Below are 17527 nucleotides of genomic sequence, written 5' to 3' on the forward strand. Positions count from 1 at the left end.
AGTCCGGAAATGAGTTCAGTTTTGGGGAAATGAATCATTTTTTGCCGTCGGATATTCATAGAGGATGTGAGGCCTGTTTTCACTTGCTAATGAAAGCTATTACTGACATGATAATCAAAGCTTCCCCCTCAACCAAATCAATTCTGCGTGTCACTTTTCATTTTAAACTTCTCAGTAAACAAAGTCAGCCTTTGAATTTAAAAAATAAACTTTTTTGTACCCCAGTTGTAGGTTTTCTGACATCGCCATTATTCAGTCCCAGCGTCCATCGCTGAGCTGAAAGATTCCTGGAAACATGGGAGCAGGAGAGAACATTTTATTTTGCAGAAAGCTGGATTATTGAAGGAGCAGGATGGCCATAAACTTGCTGGTATAGCTCACTGCATCAGTTTGTTTGTCCCTCCTGAGCTGAAATGTCAATTGCTGAAGCAGCTCGTAGAGTAAACTCTAGATTTTATTTAGGTTTGGATGGCAACTTTATGGGTGAAAAAGCAGTTGTTTACAATGTGGAAGTCATCAAACCTTCTCAACTTTCCCCAAGTGGGGTCACATTTTAATGTAAAATAAAAACAAATCTGACTTCCTGAGTGATGACATTTAAACATTTCAGAAGGCCCGATGCTTATTTATGACTTTGGCTTCCCCTCTGCTCTTTAGCTCCTCGTCCCCCGCTCTTCTCGTTTGTCTCCTTGTGCAATTTCAGTGTACCCCTGACAGTTTATGTCCTCTCTCCTTCTTTAGCTTCTCAGTCTGCTTCAGCTCGAATAGCCGTCCTTTTCTCTCTCTCCTGGTTGTTCACAGCCTAATATCCAGGCTCCTGCTGAGAGGCGGTGAAATGAACAGGGGAAGAGAAAATTGAAGTCCATCAGTCACCAACAGTGTGAATGCTGTTTTTAAAAGTGGTGGGCTGCCAAGAGATCAGATTGACCTTTCAGCTTTGAATGTGTGTGTACCTGGTAATCTGCTATTTGGATGGGTCAGCCAGTGTCTTCAAGATGAGACCTTTTCGTGACTATGAATAGCAACACACATACAGACACACACACGCACACATGCATGCGCTCACACTGTAAAAAATTACAGTCACACAAAGGAAATTCACACAAATGCTCTTCTGTGTTCATTTTGTCATCTTGTTTTTCAGAAGCTAGATTAAGCAGAGACAGAAAACTAGATACTGAAATGGATGTTGGGGAAAGAAATGAGTGTGAGAACACACACATACACACACATACAGACACACACAGACACCCGACAGAAGGTGAGATAAATGAAGGAAGGTAGCAGTGATGTTCTCTAAATGAAGTGTCATACCTGTCCTGGACTGGTCTCGCTTCACTGACATTAATCAGGAGGCGTCCTGCAGGGGGTCACTGTATGTACAATAACACAACTACACACACTGCAGTATTTACTACAGTTTTTTTGATGAATGCATCCAGATTCCTTTAGCTGGGATGTCTAAAATCAGCGTACATGCATTTGTCTGTTTGCGTAAATGTGAGTGGAGCGTGGACACGAAACGCAGCCTCAGTCCTTCATTTTAAGGAAAACTGCTGTATTGGAAGTAGTAGCCTGCCAGTTCAGAGGGCTCACCCTGAAAATATCTGAGGGGGAAAAACTTGCTTTCACTGTTTCTGTCTGTTAAGTATATGCACATGCACAGTATTACAGTACTGCCATACAGGCAATAACAGTTTTACTCTACAGTGATTTGCAGCATTTAAACATGTTTACTGCTCTTTTATTTCATAAGTTCTGACATCCAGAGTTCAAATTAGCACCCAGCAAACTGCCAAATGTGGGTAAATGTTCGTGCCAAAATAATCATGTAATAAAACACAGCGGTGAGAGCCTCTAATGTGTTCTGGTGTCATTTTCAAGCACCCTGCTATAGGGGGTCAAGTGTGACAAGTTTGATGAGGAAGCTTGTCGAGTACAATAGTAAAGCATACACTGGGGGGAAATCATTATTTGATCCCCTGCTGAATTTGTATGTTTGCTCACTTACAAAGACATGAAAGGTTTTATGGTGGTTTCATTTTAAGGGACAGAGATAGAATATCAACCAAAACTCCAGAGAAAACACAATTTCAGCTTCTTTTTTTTTTCTTTTTAAAGTTAAAATTTAATCCCAACCAAAACATGGCCTAGTAGTTGGAGAAAGCCTTGTTGGCAAGTGGTAAGACATTTCTTGTCTCATCTCAGCTGGGAGTTTGGCCCACTGCTCTTGTCTAAATTCTCTAAATCTTTTAGGACAGCAGTCCCCGACCCCCGGGCCATGAGTCGTTTGGTACCCGGCCGCGAGAGTTGAGGCTCGGGTTAAAATCTATGGCTTTCAGGGTTTTAATCGGTTTTTAGCGTTATTTTTTTTTTAATGGTTTTTATTATTAACTCTGTTTCCCTCGGTCTTTTCCCGTGTGTTATGAATAAATCTTCCCTTTTTTGGTACCGCTACTGGTTTTATTTTGTTGTATTTATCTGTGACACCTTAAAGACCTATAATTCAATTCAATTTAGCTGCCTTTAAAGGAAAATATTGTCAGACATAAACCGGTCCGTGGTGCAAAAAAGGTTGGGGACCGTTGTTTTAGGAAGCTTCAGGTCTGAAGACTGGCTAAGCCACTGCTTCAGCCACTCCTTTGTTGCCTTTGTGATATGTTTTAGGTCATTGTCATGCTGGAAGACCTTGTCCCATTCACACTGGTCCCTCCATGTGGAAAAGTTGCCCTGTACCACTAGCAGAAAATTAGTCCAAAGCATGTTTCCGCCTCCATGCTTGACTGTGGGGATGATGTTCTTTGGGTAATACTCAGTTTCTCTTTCTCCAAACACATTCGAGTTTGATTGATCGATTGATTGTATCTGTGGGCCACAAAGGCATAGAGCTCGTCTGTGGGAGCCAGAATGACTTCTTCTTGAATTTAATCCTTTTCTGTATCATAGTGTTTACTTATCGATATGGTATTGAGCTTCATTCCTGTTTGCGATGACCACTCGCTTGGTTTCTAAAGTTTAACACTCACTAAGCAACCTGACATTCAGGGTTTTAAACATTTCCATGGTGACGTTGACCTCCACTAATCAAAGACATCGCTGTTTCAATTTAGGATTGTGGCTTTATTTCTTTTCGTGAATAAAAGACGTTTATGTTGAAACGAGGGGGAGCTCACACCATTGTTTCACAGAGCTGTAGCTCATAGTAAGTCTGCGTTTAATGGTTACGTAATCGCTCATAGTTATTGGGATTTTTACATCAAAATCTCCCTGCTGAGCTCCGTACTCTATGTAAAGGGTTAGAGTGAGTCAAAACATTAATATCAGACACCTAGCACACTGTTGTAGGCCCTTGTTAGCTTCAAGCATAAATCCTTAGTTATTTACCGTTTGACGTTTTGTTTTCTTGCTGAGAGTTAGATAAAAGATAAAACTTTCATGCCTCTGTGGTAAATATGAGCAGCGGTTTAGTTTAGCATAAAGACTGAAATCGGGGGAAACCACATTCATGGCTCTGTAGAATGAGCACTTTGTTTTTCTGTATGATGCAACAAATGAATCACCTCATCCAACCCTTTTGAATTTGTCTTAGCTTTTTTCAGAAACAGACACTGTTTGTCTTCCTGACGCCCTGAGTGAACGCTGCTGCCCTAAAGGAATATTATCTACATATATGTGTTATGTACTATAAATCGTATCCGTTTCTTTTGTTAAGGTGATGTTATAACCTTTGGAGGGCTTTACAGTATCTGAAATCTGCAGTTAATGGAGGTAAACAAGGGTATTTTTGATTTGAAGCTATTCTGAGGTAGAGGAAGGCAGCGTTTTTTCTATTTTTCTTTTTTCCTAAACACACCTGCCTTGTGTTGTCCCATATTTGGGCGAGCCACAGCTGTTTTCCGGCTCTGAGTGTTTTGCCCGGTGGGAGCCTCCATGTTGTCGAGTGGGCACGATGACCCCGAACAGCAACAGACTGCTGGAGTTACATTAAAAAAACATTAGCTGTGTTCAGGCAGATATTTATGCAGGGAGACCGACTGGTAGCGAGATGACTGATGCTTGTGCCGTATAATCATTTGCAGGGTTTGATCAGGCTGAGTTGTAAAATTGTGAGTCGGCATTCCTGTGTGGTTCCACACTTTTCATTAGTCATTCAGCTCTTCATTACTTCAGCCTTGGAGGACTCAGACACGCCAGCCTTTCGACATCATCTTCTTATACTCTGCTTCCAAAATTCAGTAATAACCTGCTTTCTTTCTTATTAATATACTTTCTTTGATATACTATACTTTTATATGCATTTTTTTCTTTGGAGATGCAGTATGATGCCTGTGAGATGGAGGCGGGGGAAAAAACCCAGAGGAAATGAGACACGGGAGGCGTTTAAATTGTGTTGCACTCCTGAAATCTGCTTTTCAGGCTGTATATGGTGATCCATTGATGCCCCACTTCTTAATCCATTTCATTTAATTCTCTGCAGTTCATCAACAAGGCACCTCTACTTTTTTTTTTTATTCATTCATTTTAATGTACTCTTTATTATTTGGATTAGTTCCTCTAGCTATAGTAAAATATAAACCCCCTTCAGCCTCTAGTCTCCTGCTATATCAGCTGTAGTCTCAGCGGGCTGGCCCTGCTCTTGCTCACTTAACCCCTCGGTATTTTGATTTAAGTACGAGGCCCGTCACCGCCTGCCCTCTCTGCCCCTATTCAAATACTTGGTCTTATTTCCTCATCGTTTCGCTCCTCGACCCGAGCTGTGGTCCTCTCAGCCCACGGTAAGACTGTTGCCGTTGTTTTCCAGGCACACAGAAATAATCTGGGCCTTTGTTTGAGCCATGCTCCCATTCTCAGTGCTTTGCATGAATGGCACATTATTTTCCTGTTTGCTTCATTGTCTTTAGTTTAGTACTTTCGTAGCTCGTGGGTGAAAGTGTGTGTTTTTTGTTTGTCACAGGAAATGAGATTAGCCAAGCAGTTAGCTAGCAGGTGGGCTTAAGCATGTGGGTGTATTCAGAAGGCTGGAGAGATTAGCCTAGATGTTAGCTGCTGTGTGTAGGTTGCAGCCTGTTCTTCTGATTCTGATGACATCTGTCAGGACGTTGCCGCCGGCTGGAATAAGCCAACACAGTGTACTGAATGTCTTTGACAAGCTTGTGTTCACTTTTTTTTGAATTATCTCTTGCAGCTTGCCAATTACCAGACTCGGATGGAAAATGAAACCCATAAGTTGTTCACTGAATTACCAGTTTATCAATTTATCACCATATATGCTCACACATGCATCAACTGACACGCGCACGTTTAAAAAAAGAGATGTGTGACTCATGCACTTCTGTCTTTTCCTTTGAATTTGGTTTCTTTTCTAACATTAACACTGGAAGTCATTGACATACATAGAGCAGCCTTCACAGAATACCACTTCTGCTTTTGGCAGCATCAGAAGGAGGTCATAAAGATACTTTGTTCCTTCCTGCTAATTTTGTCTGACGCCTCGCTATTTGCATCATTGATAGTAAAGGAAAAATTGCATCATGAGAAAAAGAGAAACGTCTGAGCGCACCTCCTCCGGCGCTCTGCGACTGGGTCCTGGATCTCCAGGCTATAGCCATTTTGTGTGTGTGTGTGTGTGTGGACTTATTATTAGTCCAAGGCCAATAATAAGTTTGGATTGTTTCACTTCATATTTAGTCCAACATTGACTTACCAGACTTCTTGTTTCACTTCCTGGTTAAAACCACTGATATTTTTATTTTGGGGTAGCAGCACAAGAATCATACATTTACTAAGTTTGCTAACTTTACCATCAGAAGAAACCCTGTTGCTTTAAACTTGTATTTGGTTCTTTCAAACCATATCTCTGTCTTAATTGTTGATTATGTTTTTATGTTGATGATGATCAATCCATCCAAAATGATCATTAACTAAACAGACAGCCTGTAAGGTTTTCTGCAGATCAGGTGCAAAACCTCATTTCGTAACTTCTCATCAATAATCTTCAGAATGAAAATCTTCCCCTGCACTAAAACGTTTCTGAAAGGATGTTTGTCAGTTCGACATGTTTCCAGTCAGCATTCTTTTTTTTCTTCTTTGCATCCATTTTACCTCTTATCTGTCTTCCTGCTGTCTGTCCTCGGCATCTGTGCTGTAATTTCATTTCCTCTCTTGTGCTGTATATTAATTCACGTACTCCCCCACCATCACACGCTCGTGTCTTATCTGAGCAGCCTTGTAAGTCAACACTACAAAACTTCAAAGAATGTACACAAATCAGTTTCTCTTACGTCAGTGTGGTTTAAGAGTCTTTTTTTTAATTTATTTTTTTTATTGTTGTTCAAGCATTAAGATTAAAGTTTTATCAGAGAGCTGGAGGGCAGCGTCAGAGAGGGAGTGCAAGTAATGGAAAGAATGGAGATTGAGGGTTTGTTTTAGAGCCAGAGGGGATGTACTGTATGGGGTACAGAAGGTAACAGTCTGAGCTGTCACATCATCTCACAGACACAGCTGAGCTATAGTTGGTTTCATGACATAGATAAATGATCCTAAAGGGATTTTCTTTATCGTCAAATGTAACACAGGTTTCTGGTCTCTGAGTTTGAGTAGAGTAGGCTGCTAATTCTTCTAAAATTACTTGAAAGCAGGGACTCTATGTGAATGATGCTGAAGAATGGAGTCTGCGGTTGTTGTTTACATATCCTAAAGTGACTTTCTTCTGTCTTCTAATCTGCCCCTCCTGCTTCTTCTTCTTGGCATTTCTCTCCAGTTGGCTTATAGTTATGTTTTTGCCTCGCTCTGTATTATTGCCTTCCCTTCTTTCACTCCTGCTCTGAGATACTAGAAATCTCTGGAGATTGCACTTTAGCTCATCTTTTATGCAAATCCACAAAAAGAAAAAATCTCTCTGCACCTCGACCTCCCAACGTTTATATGATGATTATGGTGGAAATTCAAAGATGAGGGGGAAATTTGAGAAGTCCTGACGTTCATTCTAACCGCTGCTAAAAGACGATGCAGAGTGTAAAAAGGGAGCCACTGGCATTACTGGGTATAGTTATTAAGTGGAAAAAGTGAAAACTGCTTCGCGGGTGTAACAGAGACATTAGAGAGAGATGGAGAAAAACATTTTACTAACTACTTTACACCCCTGACATTGAAACTTTTTTATACTTAATTTGACATTTTAGCTTAATTACTTAAGACCTTAGAAAGGGTCTCTGTCACCACGGTTGCACGGGTGCTTTTAGCTGCTTTCAGCTGCTCCCTTATTTCCCAAGGGATCAACACAGCTGGGTTTAGGTCTCCTCCTGGCCTCCAGCTGGGGATGTTTCATGCATTAAAACAACTGTGTTAACCACTACACCTCAGAGCCACTGTCAACTAGGGGGCCAAGTCCTGTTGATTTTCTCTCGCTCCTTTTATAACTGACATAATTTACTTTTCCCAAATCTTGTCCTTTTCCCCCCCTACCTCTTAAAACAGCTTTGATAAGTTCGACTCTTAAGAAGACCCTTTCAACCAAAATAATTACCATACATTACTCTTCTTTCAAAAACAAACAAACAAAAAAGAATGCTGCTTTGCATAGTTATTCATACCCTACTAACAATCATCTCAACAATTTCAGTCTGGTTTTCGGCCAGTTCACAGTACAGAGGCACCCCTGGTCAAGATCACAAATGATCTTCTGATGGCAGCCGACTCTGGGTTGCTTCTTGATCTGAGTTCTGCCTTTTGATACAATCTCTCATGATATTCTTTTAAAGAGATTAAAGTCTGGTCAAGTCTGTAAGTCTGTAAAGCATGTATAGTGCAAACATTTCAATTCACAACCTTGCCCAGTTGTTAGTGGTGTAACAACTGGGCAACTAAAACTTTTTTTGAACAAATGTGCTAAGCTCGCTCTGTGCGTTGCCACTTCTCAAATCGTTCCTCCTTCCCAGATCAAGAGCTTAGTTGCTGTTTTCCATAATGCCTTAAATTTTGAAACGCACATCAATAATATCACTCAGCCTGCATATTTCTACCAATGTGATATTGGTCGGCTTCATACATCCTGTACATCAGTACTGGTTTTCTTGGACGTGCTCTGGTTATATATCATATTTATTAAAGTAAAAATCTTAAACTTCTCTATAGGGTTCAGCTGTTCATAGCCAGAACTCCTTCCATAGAACGTATTACTCATTTCCTTCAGCAGCTGCATTAATTTTAAGATTTTTGCTTCTTACTTTCAACTCTCTCCACAATCTCGCACCTTCATTTTTCTCTCACTTTCTGCACATTGCCATTCCTTCCTGTACTCTCCTCTGTTACTCTTATTATACCAGCTGCCTGGCTGTCCACCTTGGGCTTTTGAGCTTTCTACCAAAAAACTTTCCGCCTTCTTTGGAGCTCTCTCCTGCACCACATTTGCAACATTGATCCTGTCCCTGTCTTTAAAGCCAGCCTGAAAACATCTCTGAAAACATGTCTATGCTGTTTGATTTTGGTGTGTTGTGAATTTTAATTCTATGCTGTCTTGCAGCTGTTATTTTATCCATACTGTGGTTTTGTACATTGCTCGTAAGTTGTCCTCGACCATCTTGAAAGGTACCAAATGTAATATTAGAGGTGAAAATTTAACAGAATATTTCAATAAAATTTGCAGCATTTCTGACAGTTCAGGAAAAAAAAAATACTGAACATCAGTGACTGCAGCTTGCAGACAGCAGCATTTATTAGTGCAAACAAAATGAATGCATTTTCCATCCTTCTGTTCTCCAGTGAGCTCATGGATCATAGACGCCCTGATTCAAAATTGGAATCTGTTGCCACAAAGTGCCAGCAGCAGTAATATAGTGCAATATTAGAGATACAGGTATACATGCAAAGCATAAGCACAAAAGTATCCCAGGTAGTCTTTTCCACTGAAATGCTCAACATTTCAACAGTAACAATAACTCAAGTAATTTAACCTTGTAACTCTTCAGGACCCTGCACTATGCTTGCACATAATAAAATTGAAATGGAAAATCCCTAACCTTTAACCTCTAACCCTAACCCATCAAACATTTGCTCTTTTGTTGGAGGTTGTTAAAGTTCACTATTTACTAAATCATCATTGGAGGCTGACACACTGCTCTCGTTGTTGGGCATGCCTGGGCTTTAAACATTGTTCTGCACTGTGCCATTGATATTATGATATGACAGTTGTATGTCACAGAAAAATTTACTCTGATATTATTCCTACCATCACTGTTGTTATACTACGCCATTATGCTTGTGATTAAACCATAGACGGCAGATTTAAGTTGTTAGTTAATGAGTGAGTGGTTTCATAGTGACATTTGACCCTCGTAGTCACATCTAGTTCTTTAAAACCAAGATGGCGAAAGTATAATTGCTTCACAACAAGCCTCCAGAAACCCATGGATGATGTTACAGTACAGGGTGGGCCATTTATATGGATACACCGTAATAACATAGGAATGGTTGGTGATATTAAAGTCCTGTTTAAACATTGTGAGTTGTAAATCCATCTTGAGGAGTTTGTCCCCTCACATATACTAATGTGCCACAAACAGGACTTTAATATCACCAACCATTCCTATGTTATTACGGTGTATCCATATAAATGGCCCACCCTGTACTTAGCTTCTATATTGTCTGCGGATTAAACATCAAATCCACCTTAAATGCCATATTAAGCAGGTAATGAGTAAATTATTACCAACAGTCCATTCTCTTATTCCAGATTGAATAATTACCTGTACAGACAGATGCCAGAAACTATCATTTCTTATTAAGAATGAGAAATTATTGTTGTTGTCTCATGCTTTCTTGCTTTGTGGTAGATCTTTGTTCTGTCTTCACTGAGATATTTGAATGCTAATCAATCAAATCACATCAAGAAATTATGTTGTTTTTTTTGTTTTTGTTTTTGTTTTTTGTTTGTTTCAGAACCTTCACAGTGGCATGTGGAGTGGATGGTGTTCAAAAGTCATGAGTTCTGTTTAGAAGCCAGGGGACTGGAAGCCAATATGAAGAAAAATGGCTTAAAGGGATGTTGGCCTTTAAGGAAAGGGAGCTTTGTATGAGAGAGTGAGGCTGACAGGCTGCACTAAGGAAAAGTAATATGGAGCACAGCAGGTTCACCTAATTAAACTGCTTATATACAAGTAAAACGACCTATAGCCGCTTAAAAATAAGCATACAGTTGGTTTAACAGAAAATGTCTATTTTTTTTTCTGCTCAGAAGTGATTAGCATCGTATAACTTGCGCATAGGTTTAACCTGTGCATGCAACAAAATGTTTCCTTGTAGATTATATTCTCAAGTAAACAATTCGCAATCAGATGAAATAAAGAAAACCCTCACATTTGAGAAGACGGTGCAAAAAAATGTCACTTTAGAAAGTGTTAAACTGCAGAAAAGTGGAGTCTATCAATAATCTGAAGACATGGGATGGTGAGCTAACAGAAAATTGTAGTTCACAAACTTTGACTAATTTTTACCCAAATTGCAGAATTGAAGTCAGAATATAATCACATAGGAGTTGAACAGAGGAGCTTGTGATTTGATGGATTGCAATCGGGGATTTAGAAAGTGGAAACAATTTGAGACTTGTGTGTTAACATCGTGGTTTCCAATACATGCTGAGATGGCTGCTGCTCGCCAAAGCCTCACAGTATAAGCGGATTACTGAGTGGATGTATTTTGTTTTCTTTCTTTTGTTGCTTGTTATCTTTATTTTTTTGTATTTGCTGCCAGTCCTCTTTCTTTTATTTTCTATCCCCCCCTTTTTTTTCTTCATTGAAGCACTTTTGGGTTTTTTAGCAGGATTGTCAGCAAACAATTTGCTAAAGGTGATTTTGCATTTGTTTTTTTTTGTTTTTTTGTGTGACAGATGTCTCATTTCCTTTGATATAAAGGTGTCCAAGGGTTCTTTGGTATAAAATGAACAAACAAAACAAAGCAGAAAAATAAAAATTGGTTTGGAAGGTTTGATTAAAAATGTCATGGACCAGATTCACCACTGCAAACAATAACAGAGGCATTAGCTGACATGCCCTTTTCAGACTTTGGAAACAAACTGTTCTCCCTGAACGTCTTGATTTTCTGATAATATCTGACCCTCCCACTGTGACAAAGTAATTCCATCCTTTTCTTCAGCACTTTCCTGCCTCTTTCTCTCTTGTCTTTTGTTATCTGTGGCAGTAACTTGTTGTTACTGCCACACTCACTAATTAGCTCTGATGGAGCAAACTGCAGCTGCTGACAGCCGTCTGATTGGAGAATGGTTTTCATGGAAAATTCTCCTTCCTCTCCACCCTGTAATCACACCCAGTTTTACAAGCAAAATACTTTGTGACCCTCTGCCTTTGTCCAGGAAACAAACCCACACAATGGCTGAGAAGTCAGGATGAATGTGTATAAAGTTGCTTAGATTTGTACTCTAGGATAGCCTAACAAAATACTATATAGATTTCACAAATGGGTACTTACTTATTTATGGTTTTGTTGTCATTCTTGAATGATTAAGACGCTGAAATGTTATTTTACAAACCATCATTTTTTTTTGTATTTTCCTTACTACTTTCCCCCCCCCAAGGTTTTAGATCAGGCCTTTAAAGTCATATTTCAAAATTGGGGGTTAACTGTGGTGAGCTGCACATATTTTATTGTTCTGTTGTTGTGTCTTCCATCGGTCCATCCATTCATTCTCTTCCTCTATGTGCAGTACCCACAATCCCACACTGAAATTCAAATCCTGAAAATACTGTGCTATTGAATATTTCCTAAAACCTGAACCAAATCTAATCTTGTCCTCCTCCTCCTTTCCTTCCCTCCCTTTTCCTCTGTCTCTCTCTCTCCATACAGTGTTGCATAGACAACTATGAGGAGATGGTGAAGCTCTTGTTGGACCGAGGAGCCAGTGTTAACGCTCAGGACAACGAACTGTGGACGCCGCTGCATGCTGCTGCTACCTGTGGCCACGCAGGACTTGTTAAGATACTCATCGCACAGTAAGTCATAAAGATATGATACATCATGATTTCCTGCAGCACAGCCCTTATCTTGTCTGAGATAAAGACCAGCACCACGAAAGTCTAAATATGTTCTTATGAAATCTAATATTTAACTCATTATGCTTGCAAAGAAAGGTGGCTATATTGGTCGCTGATTTGTTTTTGTTTTGTTTTTGAATGTCAGAAATGTATATTTGTGAATGTGGAGATGTTATATTGGTTTCACTGGTAAAAATAAATAATTGAAATGGGTATATATTTGTTTTTTGTTAAGTTGCCTAATAATTATGCACAGTAATAGTCACCTGCACACACAGATATCCCCCTAAAATAGCTAAAACTAAAAACAAACTAAAAACTACTTCCAAAAACATTCAGCTTTGATATTAATGAGTTTTTTGGGTTCATTGAGAACATGGTTGTTGTTCAATAATAAAATTATTCCTCAAAAATACAACTTGCCTAATAATTCTGCACTCCCTGTAAGTAGACTCTGAAACCAATATGAACAGGTTTTTCTGAGATCAGCACAAGTCAGTTCTGGGTAAATATTGAGATCAGCATGTCACAGCATTAAAACAACAAAAATAAACAAACCGAACAGTTGCAGTTCGAGACTGAATGCACCAAAATGTAGTTAATTTGTTAACTATTAGTCATAAAGTTTAAAAGACATGCTTCATTTCTACTAAACTTCACTTGCATTATTGCAGCTCATGAGAAGAGGCTTACAGTTATGATATAGTGACAAGATATAAAGATTTCTGTGAACATCAGATGTATGAATAGCTCTACAGGCCACAGAGTAAACAATACAATTTGATTTTGGGGTGGGTCTGTTATGGTTTCCCATATTATTGTTCATTTTGTTGTGATAGTGGGCTCATACTAAGGGACAGATTTTCCCGAGGAGGCTTGAAACGCTGTTTCTAACTTTTTTTGGTGCTCCTGGATCTGTATGATGTTATAAAGAGAGGATTTTAATATGGAAGCCCCTCCCACCTGCTTTTCAGCTCTTCTGTTTGTAAAGGACAGCCAATCAGAAGACCTGGCTTAAAGACACAGGAGCTAAAAAGTTTGCTAAAGGGCCAGTATAAGATAAATCATGGTTATTTTAAACCGTAATGAATCCACTTTAGGTTGAAAGTTTAAATTGACCAGCAGTATAATGAATGGCTGTGATGGTTTCCCAGGCAAAAACATGTGCTTACATGATACTCTAAACTTAATAGCATGGCATATTGTTGCCATGCTGTCAAATATACAGATATAACTGCAGCTACTGTCCCCAATGAGCCACAGACGCAGTTTGAGGAACCTGATTTTTTCTTGTCCAGACAGATTAGGTTTTTCTGTTCCAAAATCAACAGAAGCAACAATTAATGCTAATGCACCTAACAGCTGTGACAAATTATACAAAAAAAAGAGTGAAAAACATCGTGGAAATGACACTATCCTCTACTAAAAATCAGTGTTATAATGATATTTGAAGATAAAGCAAACCCACTGAAGGTCAGTAAAGGATAATACTGAATTATTTCCAGCCGCAGGATGTGTAGTGGTTTAATAATGACAGAGATTGAATTATTATCCAACTTTGATATGCAGATGTTGTTAATAATTCAGTAACACTGACCCAAATTCCCATAGGCAAAAATGTCCTTGTTACTGTCTTTGACTGGATGCAAATACGTGTAAGAAGTATAGATGACTCATGAGTTCACACATTGTGGACATGTTTAATTAGGATTTAATTAGACTGAGTTTATTAGGCTTTAATTGCATCCTAATGAAGCAATAACAGCGACACATGTACACACAAAGAGACAAAACGGGCAAATTAACATACTGCACGTGTACACGTTGGTATTGTTTCTGCTTGTTAACATGACGGGTTGAACTGCAGCCTGTATGCAGAGACTTACACACACACAAACACACTGCTGCCATCTGTTGACGTGCAGGACTCGTCAAAGCGACCGTGCTGTGACATGGATGAAGTTTAAAAACTGCTGAATGAGGCAGTGTCATTTGTTCTGGGCTGAAAGACGTTAATTAGCTTCTTCAGTTAGTGCTGTGCAATGCACATTTGTTTTGTCATCCCTGTCCAAGACTTTGAGTTATAGATTGTTAGTTTTCAGCATCTTTGTGTGTTACAGTAGGTCGGGGACATGAAAACAGGGCGGCGTTACCCTGATGACTCAAGTTGTTTTGGTTATTTTTAAACTTTTGAGGATCACAGATGGTGCTATGAAATGTAATATATTGAACACTTTTTCTCATTGAGTCGTTAGCCCTGCATATTGTACATTCAGAGCATTTATTAACTCTGATTGGATTTGTTGAAATATTCATCCGCTCATTTCCCACAGTGGCGCAGATCTGCTGGCAGTCAACTCCGATGGGAACATGCCCTACGACCTGTGTGAAGATGATCCCACGCTGGACATCATTGAGACTGCCATGGCCAACAGAGGTAGAGAATAAATGCTTAAAGGGGAAGTTACTGACAGGAAGGTTAGACAGATGATAAAATCTTTTAGTAAGTTTAGAATCAGATTCAGTCTGTCTGCAGACTGTCAGACTGATAATTGAGAGAAGATTACATAGTTATGCGCAGGAGTAATGATGTTACACAAAGTACGTTTATGTTGGGATTATTCCAATTAAATGTAACTTTAACTTTACCAGCACATGTGAGTTTTTTTGTAAAACATTTCCTTTTTCTTTTTAGACTCCCAGTGAACAAGATATTTCCAGGAAAAACAACATTCACTTAGTTCAACCCGTTCATTTCCTTCCCTGCTTACATCTGTTCATTCCTAGTCGACAACTGTGTATTTTGCCAAAACACCAGGAGACTTGCCAGAAGAGGCTAGCTTGCTAACTCAGCCTCAGCTTCTTAGACTTATCGAAAACACAGCCTACCGCTACCTTACTTTAAAGCTTATGTTAGAAAAGTTAAAAGTTGTATCCAGTCTAAAAGTCATTGTCTGGACGGCAAAGTTCGTGTATTGCTGTATAGATCTGCTGTTTTAGTCTGAATAAAACTGTGACAGGTTATGTGTGGAGTTTAAAGCAGGCAGACACAGTTTAATCAGCTTCCTTGTACTTTAACACTTGGACTGTGTTGTTACTTTTTGTTACTTTTTTAAGTGTGACTGCTATAAAAAGCAGTCGTTTAAGAGCCCGGGTCTAGCAAAAATTAGAGATGAGAAGGAAGGAAGATGCAAATCTTATTTTAACCTTTGTGGCTTGCAGCTTTTGGCAGTCTTAACGGTCTACTTGTCATAAGAGCAGATTGCTGAAGAAGATGGCATCGGAGTTGTGACCTGATATCACACGTAGTGTCAGGCACAGTTTTATGATTGACACTGTGAGGAGCTGAAAGTATTCACAGTTCTCTCTCTCTGTGCCAGCGGGGTGCAGATTAGGATACTGTATATTCATGCTGTGTCACTGTAAACAGCTGCAGACGCCACAGTTTGTCTCTGCGACATGAGTGAAAGAGAGTTCAAGGAGATCAGCGCTGACATAACTGCACATCAGTGATGAAGGAGGGGGAAACTCGTGCTGTTTGCATTTTTGTCTGTTTGTGCGGTGTGAAGAAAGACGCGTACAAAAGCTGTCGAAGCAACAGGCAAATTTATTTACACTGGAGTAAAATCAAGCCTCTTAACACGAGCTGCTCTCAGTGTTTTGTTGTTGTTTTCTGGTAAATGGTTACATCCTCAAGCTGGCATGTGTTCTCACGGCTGGGAACAAAACAACAAAAACGAGCAGCAGGCGGTTTTCACTGTACTATTGTAGAACTGGCTGCTAAACTGTGGCTCATTTCAAATATCATTTTGCAAAATGCAATTAAAAAGATTGCAAAAAAATTTAATTAATTGCTTTCTGATTACAACATAGTTTAATGGTGTTGCCTTTGGGCCATAGACTAAAACAAAGACGTCACACAGACCTCCAGTTGTATTAGTAGTTATTAACCAGGAAACTGGGTACAGTTGGGTTTTTGGCTAACCCTAGTTATGGCTTTCTAGCTTGGTTAGTGTTACTAAGTCCTAACCACTTATGTCTGGTTAGCAAAGCTGGTGTGCCAGTATTATACACTTTCAAGGCCAGTCAGCATCCCCTGGCAACCCCTGGTTTGCTGGGAAAAATGTGGCAAGTGGTTGTGTCAGTTTGGTGGATACATGTTGTCATACCAAAAAGCTCCTGTTGCTTATTACAAGGTTTGCATAGAAGAGTTTCACTTGTCTGCAAACAAGTGTGATGCAAACCAAAACTGAGACTTTTTGCCTTCAAAGTAAAACTGGTGCTTTACCTTTGCATCCAAAACATATTTCAAAAAGTCCTACTTTTACTTTGAAGGTGAACAGTCCCCAGTTAGATTGCGTTGCGCTTTTCACAGTTTCACTGTCACTTGTCTTCCATGCAAACTCTGCTTCTGCATTGATTTTGTTTTTATGGAAAATGCTGTTTGCTTTGGACAGAACAAACTTTCTGTTTTTCCTGTACAGAAGCAGTCTAACAGGCTGTAGCTTCATACTTACTTTATTAAAATGAGTGAGTGTGCAGCACAGTTTCCTTCTAAGTTTTAAAGTGTATTCTTTGCCTCCTGGATCGTACACACATATTAATCTTTCTAACATCTTGTTAACACTGTTAACGTCACCTCCACTTTAGCGATTCAACAAACATCTTTAAAAAAGACAAAAAACTCAGTAGTACATGAATCATATCTAATCCTTCTCTTCGAGTCTCATACAGACACATTCGACGTGTTTCAGGGCAGCGTGCTGCCTCACAAAAGTCATTGCTTATTCATATGCTCACACCTCTTTGTTTACCAGTACGAGGCTGTTGGTTGGTGTGCTTCACAAGTGGTATCAAAAACAAAAAAGTAAAGAAAAGGTGAAACTTTCCTAAGTTGGTTAAGGTGCCCTTCAGCACACTGCTAAATGCCAAATGCATGTGTGGAGCTGTGTATGAGTAAGCAGCAGACTGTAGATGCAGGGTACTGAAGGCGAGCATCAGGGGTGCTCAGTCATATTTCCCTGGTTAACGAAAGCTCGAGAAGCCTGGTTATTGCACTCGTAAACAAGTTTGCAGTTAATAATTTTGATCTTTTTAACAGTACAAACAGGACACATGAAGCCACATTGTGTGGATGCGAGGCATTATTGAAAATGCACAGAGACGGAGAGCGGGGGGTCTCAGAGGGAAAACAGACACTTGAAAATGAGGTTCTCAGCTTACAATAGGATCTCTCAAGCTGCAGAAAGCAGATAGCGATACAGTAGGTGAGAAGAATGATTATTAAGCTGATTAAAAGGAGCGTGGTGCTGCTAATTGCTCCCGTAATGTTCTCAGCACTGTACTGCTGGATAAGACTTCTCTCCCCTGAGACACTGCAGGGATGGGCACACACAGTCAGCCTCTCTCCCCACACACACACACACACACACACACACACACACACACACACACACACACACACACACACACACACACACACA

At 39.6% G+C, this 17527-nt stretch overlaps 1 protein-coding gene across 3 annotated transcripts in view; it reads left to right on the top strand.

The window, feature by feature from the left end:
- LOC102291133 (protein phosphatase 1, regulatory subunit 16B) overlaps positions 1-17527 on the top strand; it is a 91022-nt gene that overhangs the window by 57546 nt on the left and 15949 nt on the right. For all 3 annotated transcript variants that reach the window (XM_042223978.1, XM_042223980.1, XM_042223979.1), the window contains exons 4-5: positions 11857-12002; positions 14378-14481. In XM_042223978.1, the coding sequence (XP_042079912.1) occupies positions 11857-12002; positions 14378-14481 (250 nt within the window). The remainder of the gene's footprint in view (positions 1-11856; positions 12003-14377; positions 14482-17527) is intronic.

The sequence above is a fragment of the Haplochromis burtoni genome, unplaced genomic scaffold, assembly GCF_018398535.1.
Source record: "Haplochromis burtoni strain Fernald_Lab_line unplaced genomic scaffold, NCSU_Asbu1 Contig_125, whole genome shotgun sequence".
NCBI lineage: Eukaryota > Metazoa > Chordata > Actinopteri > Cichliformes > Cichlidae > Haplochromis > Haplochromis burtoni.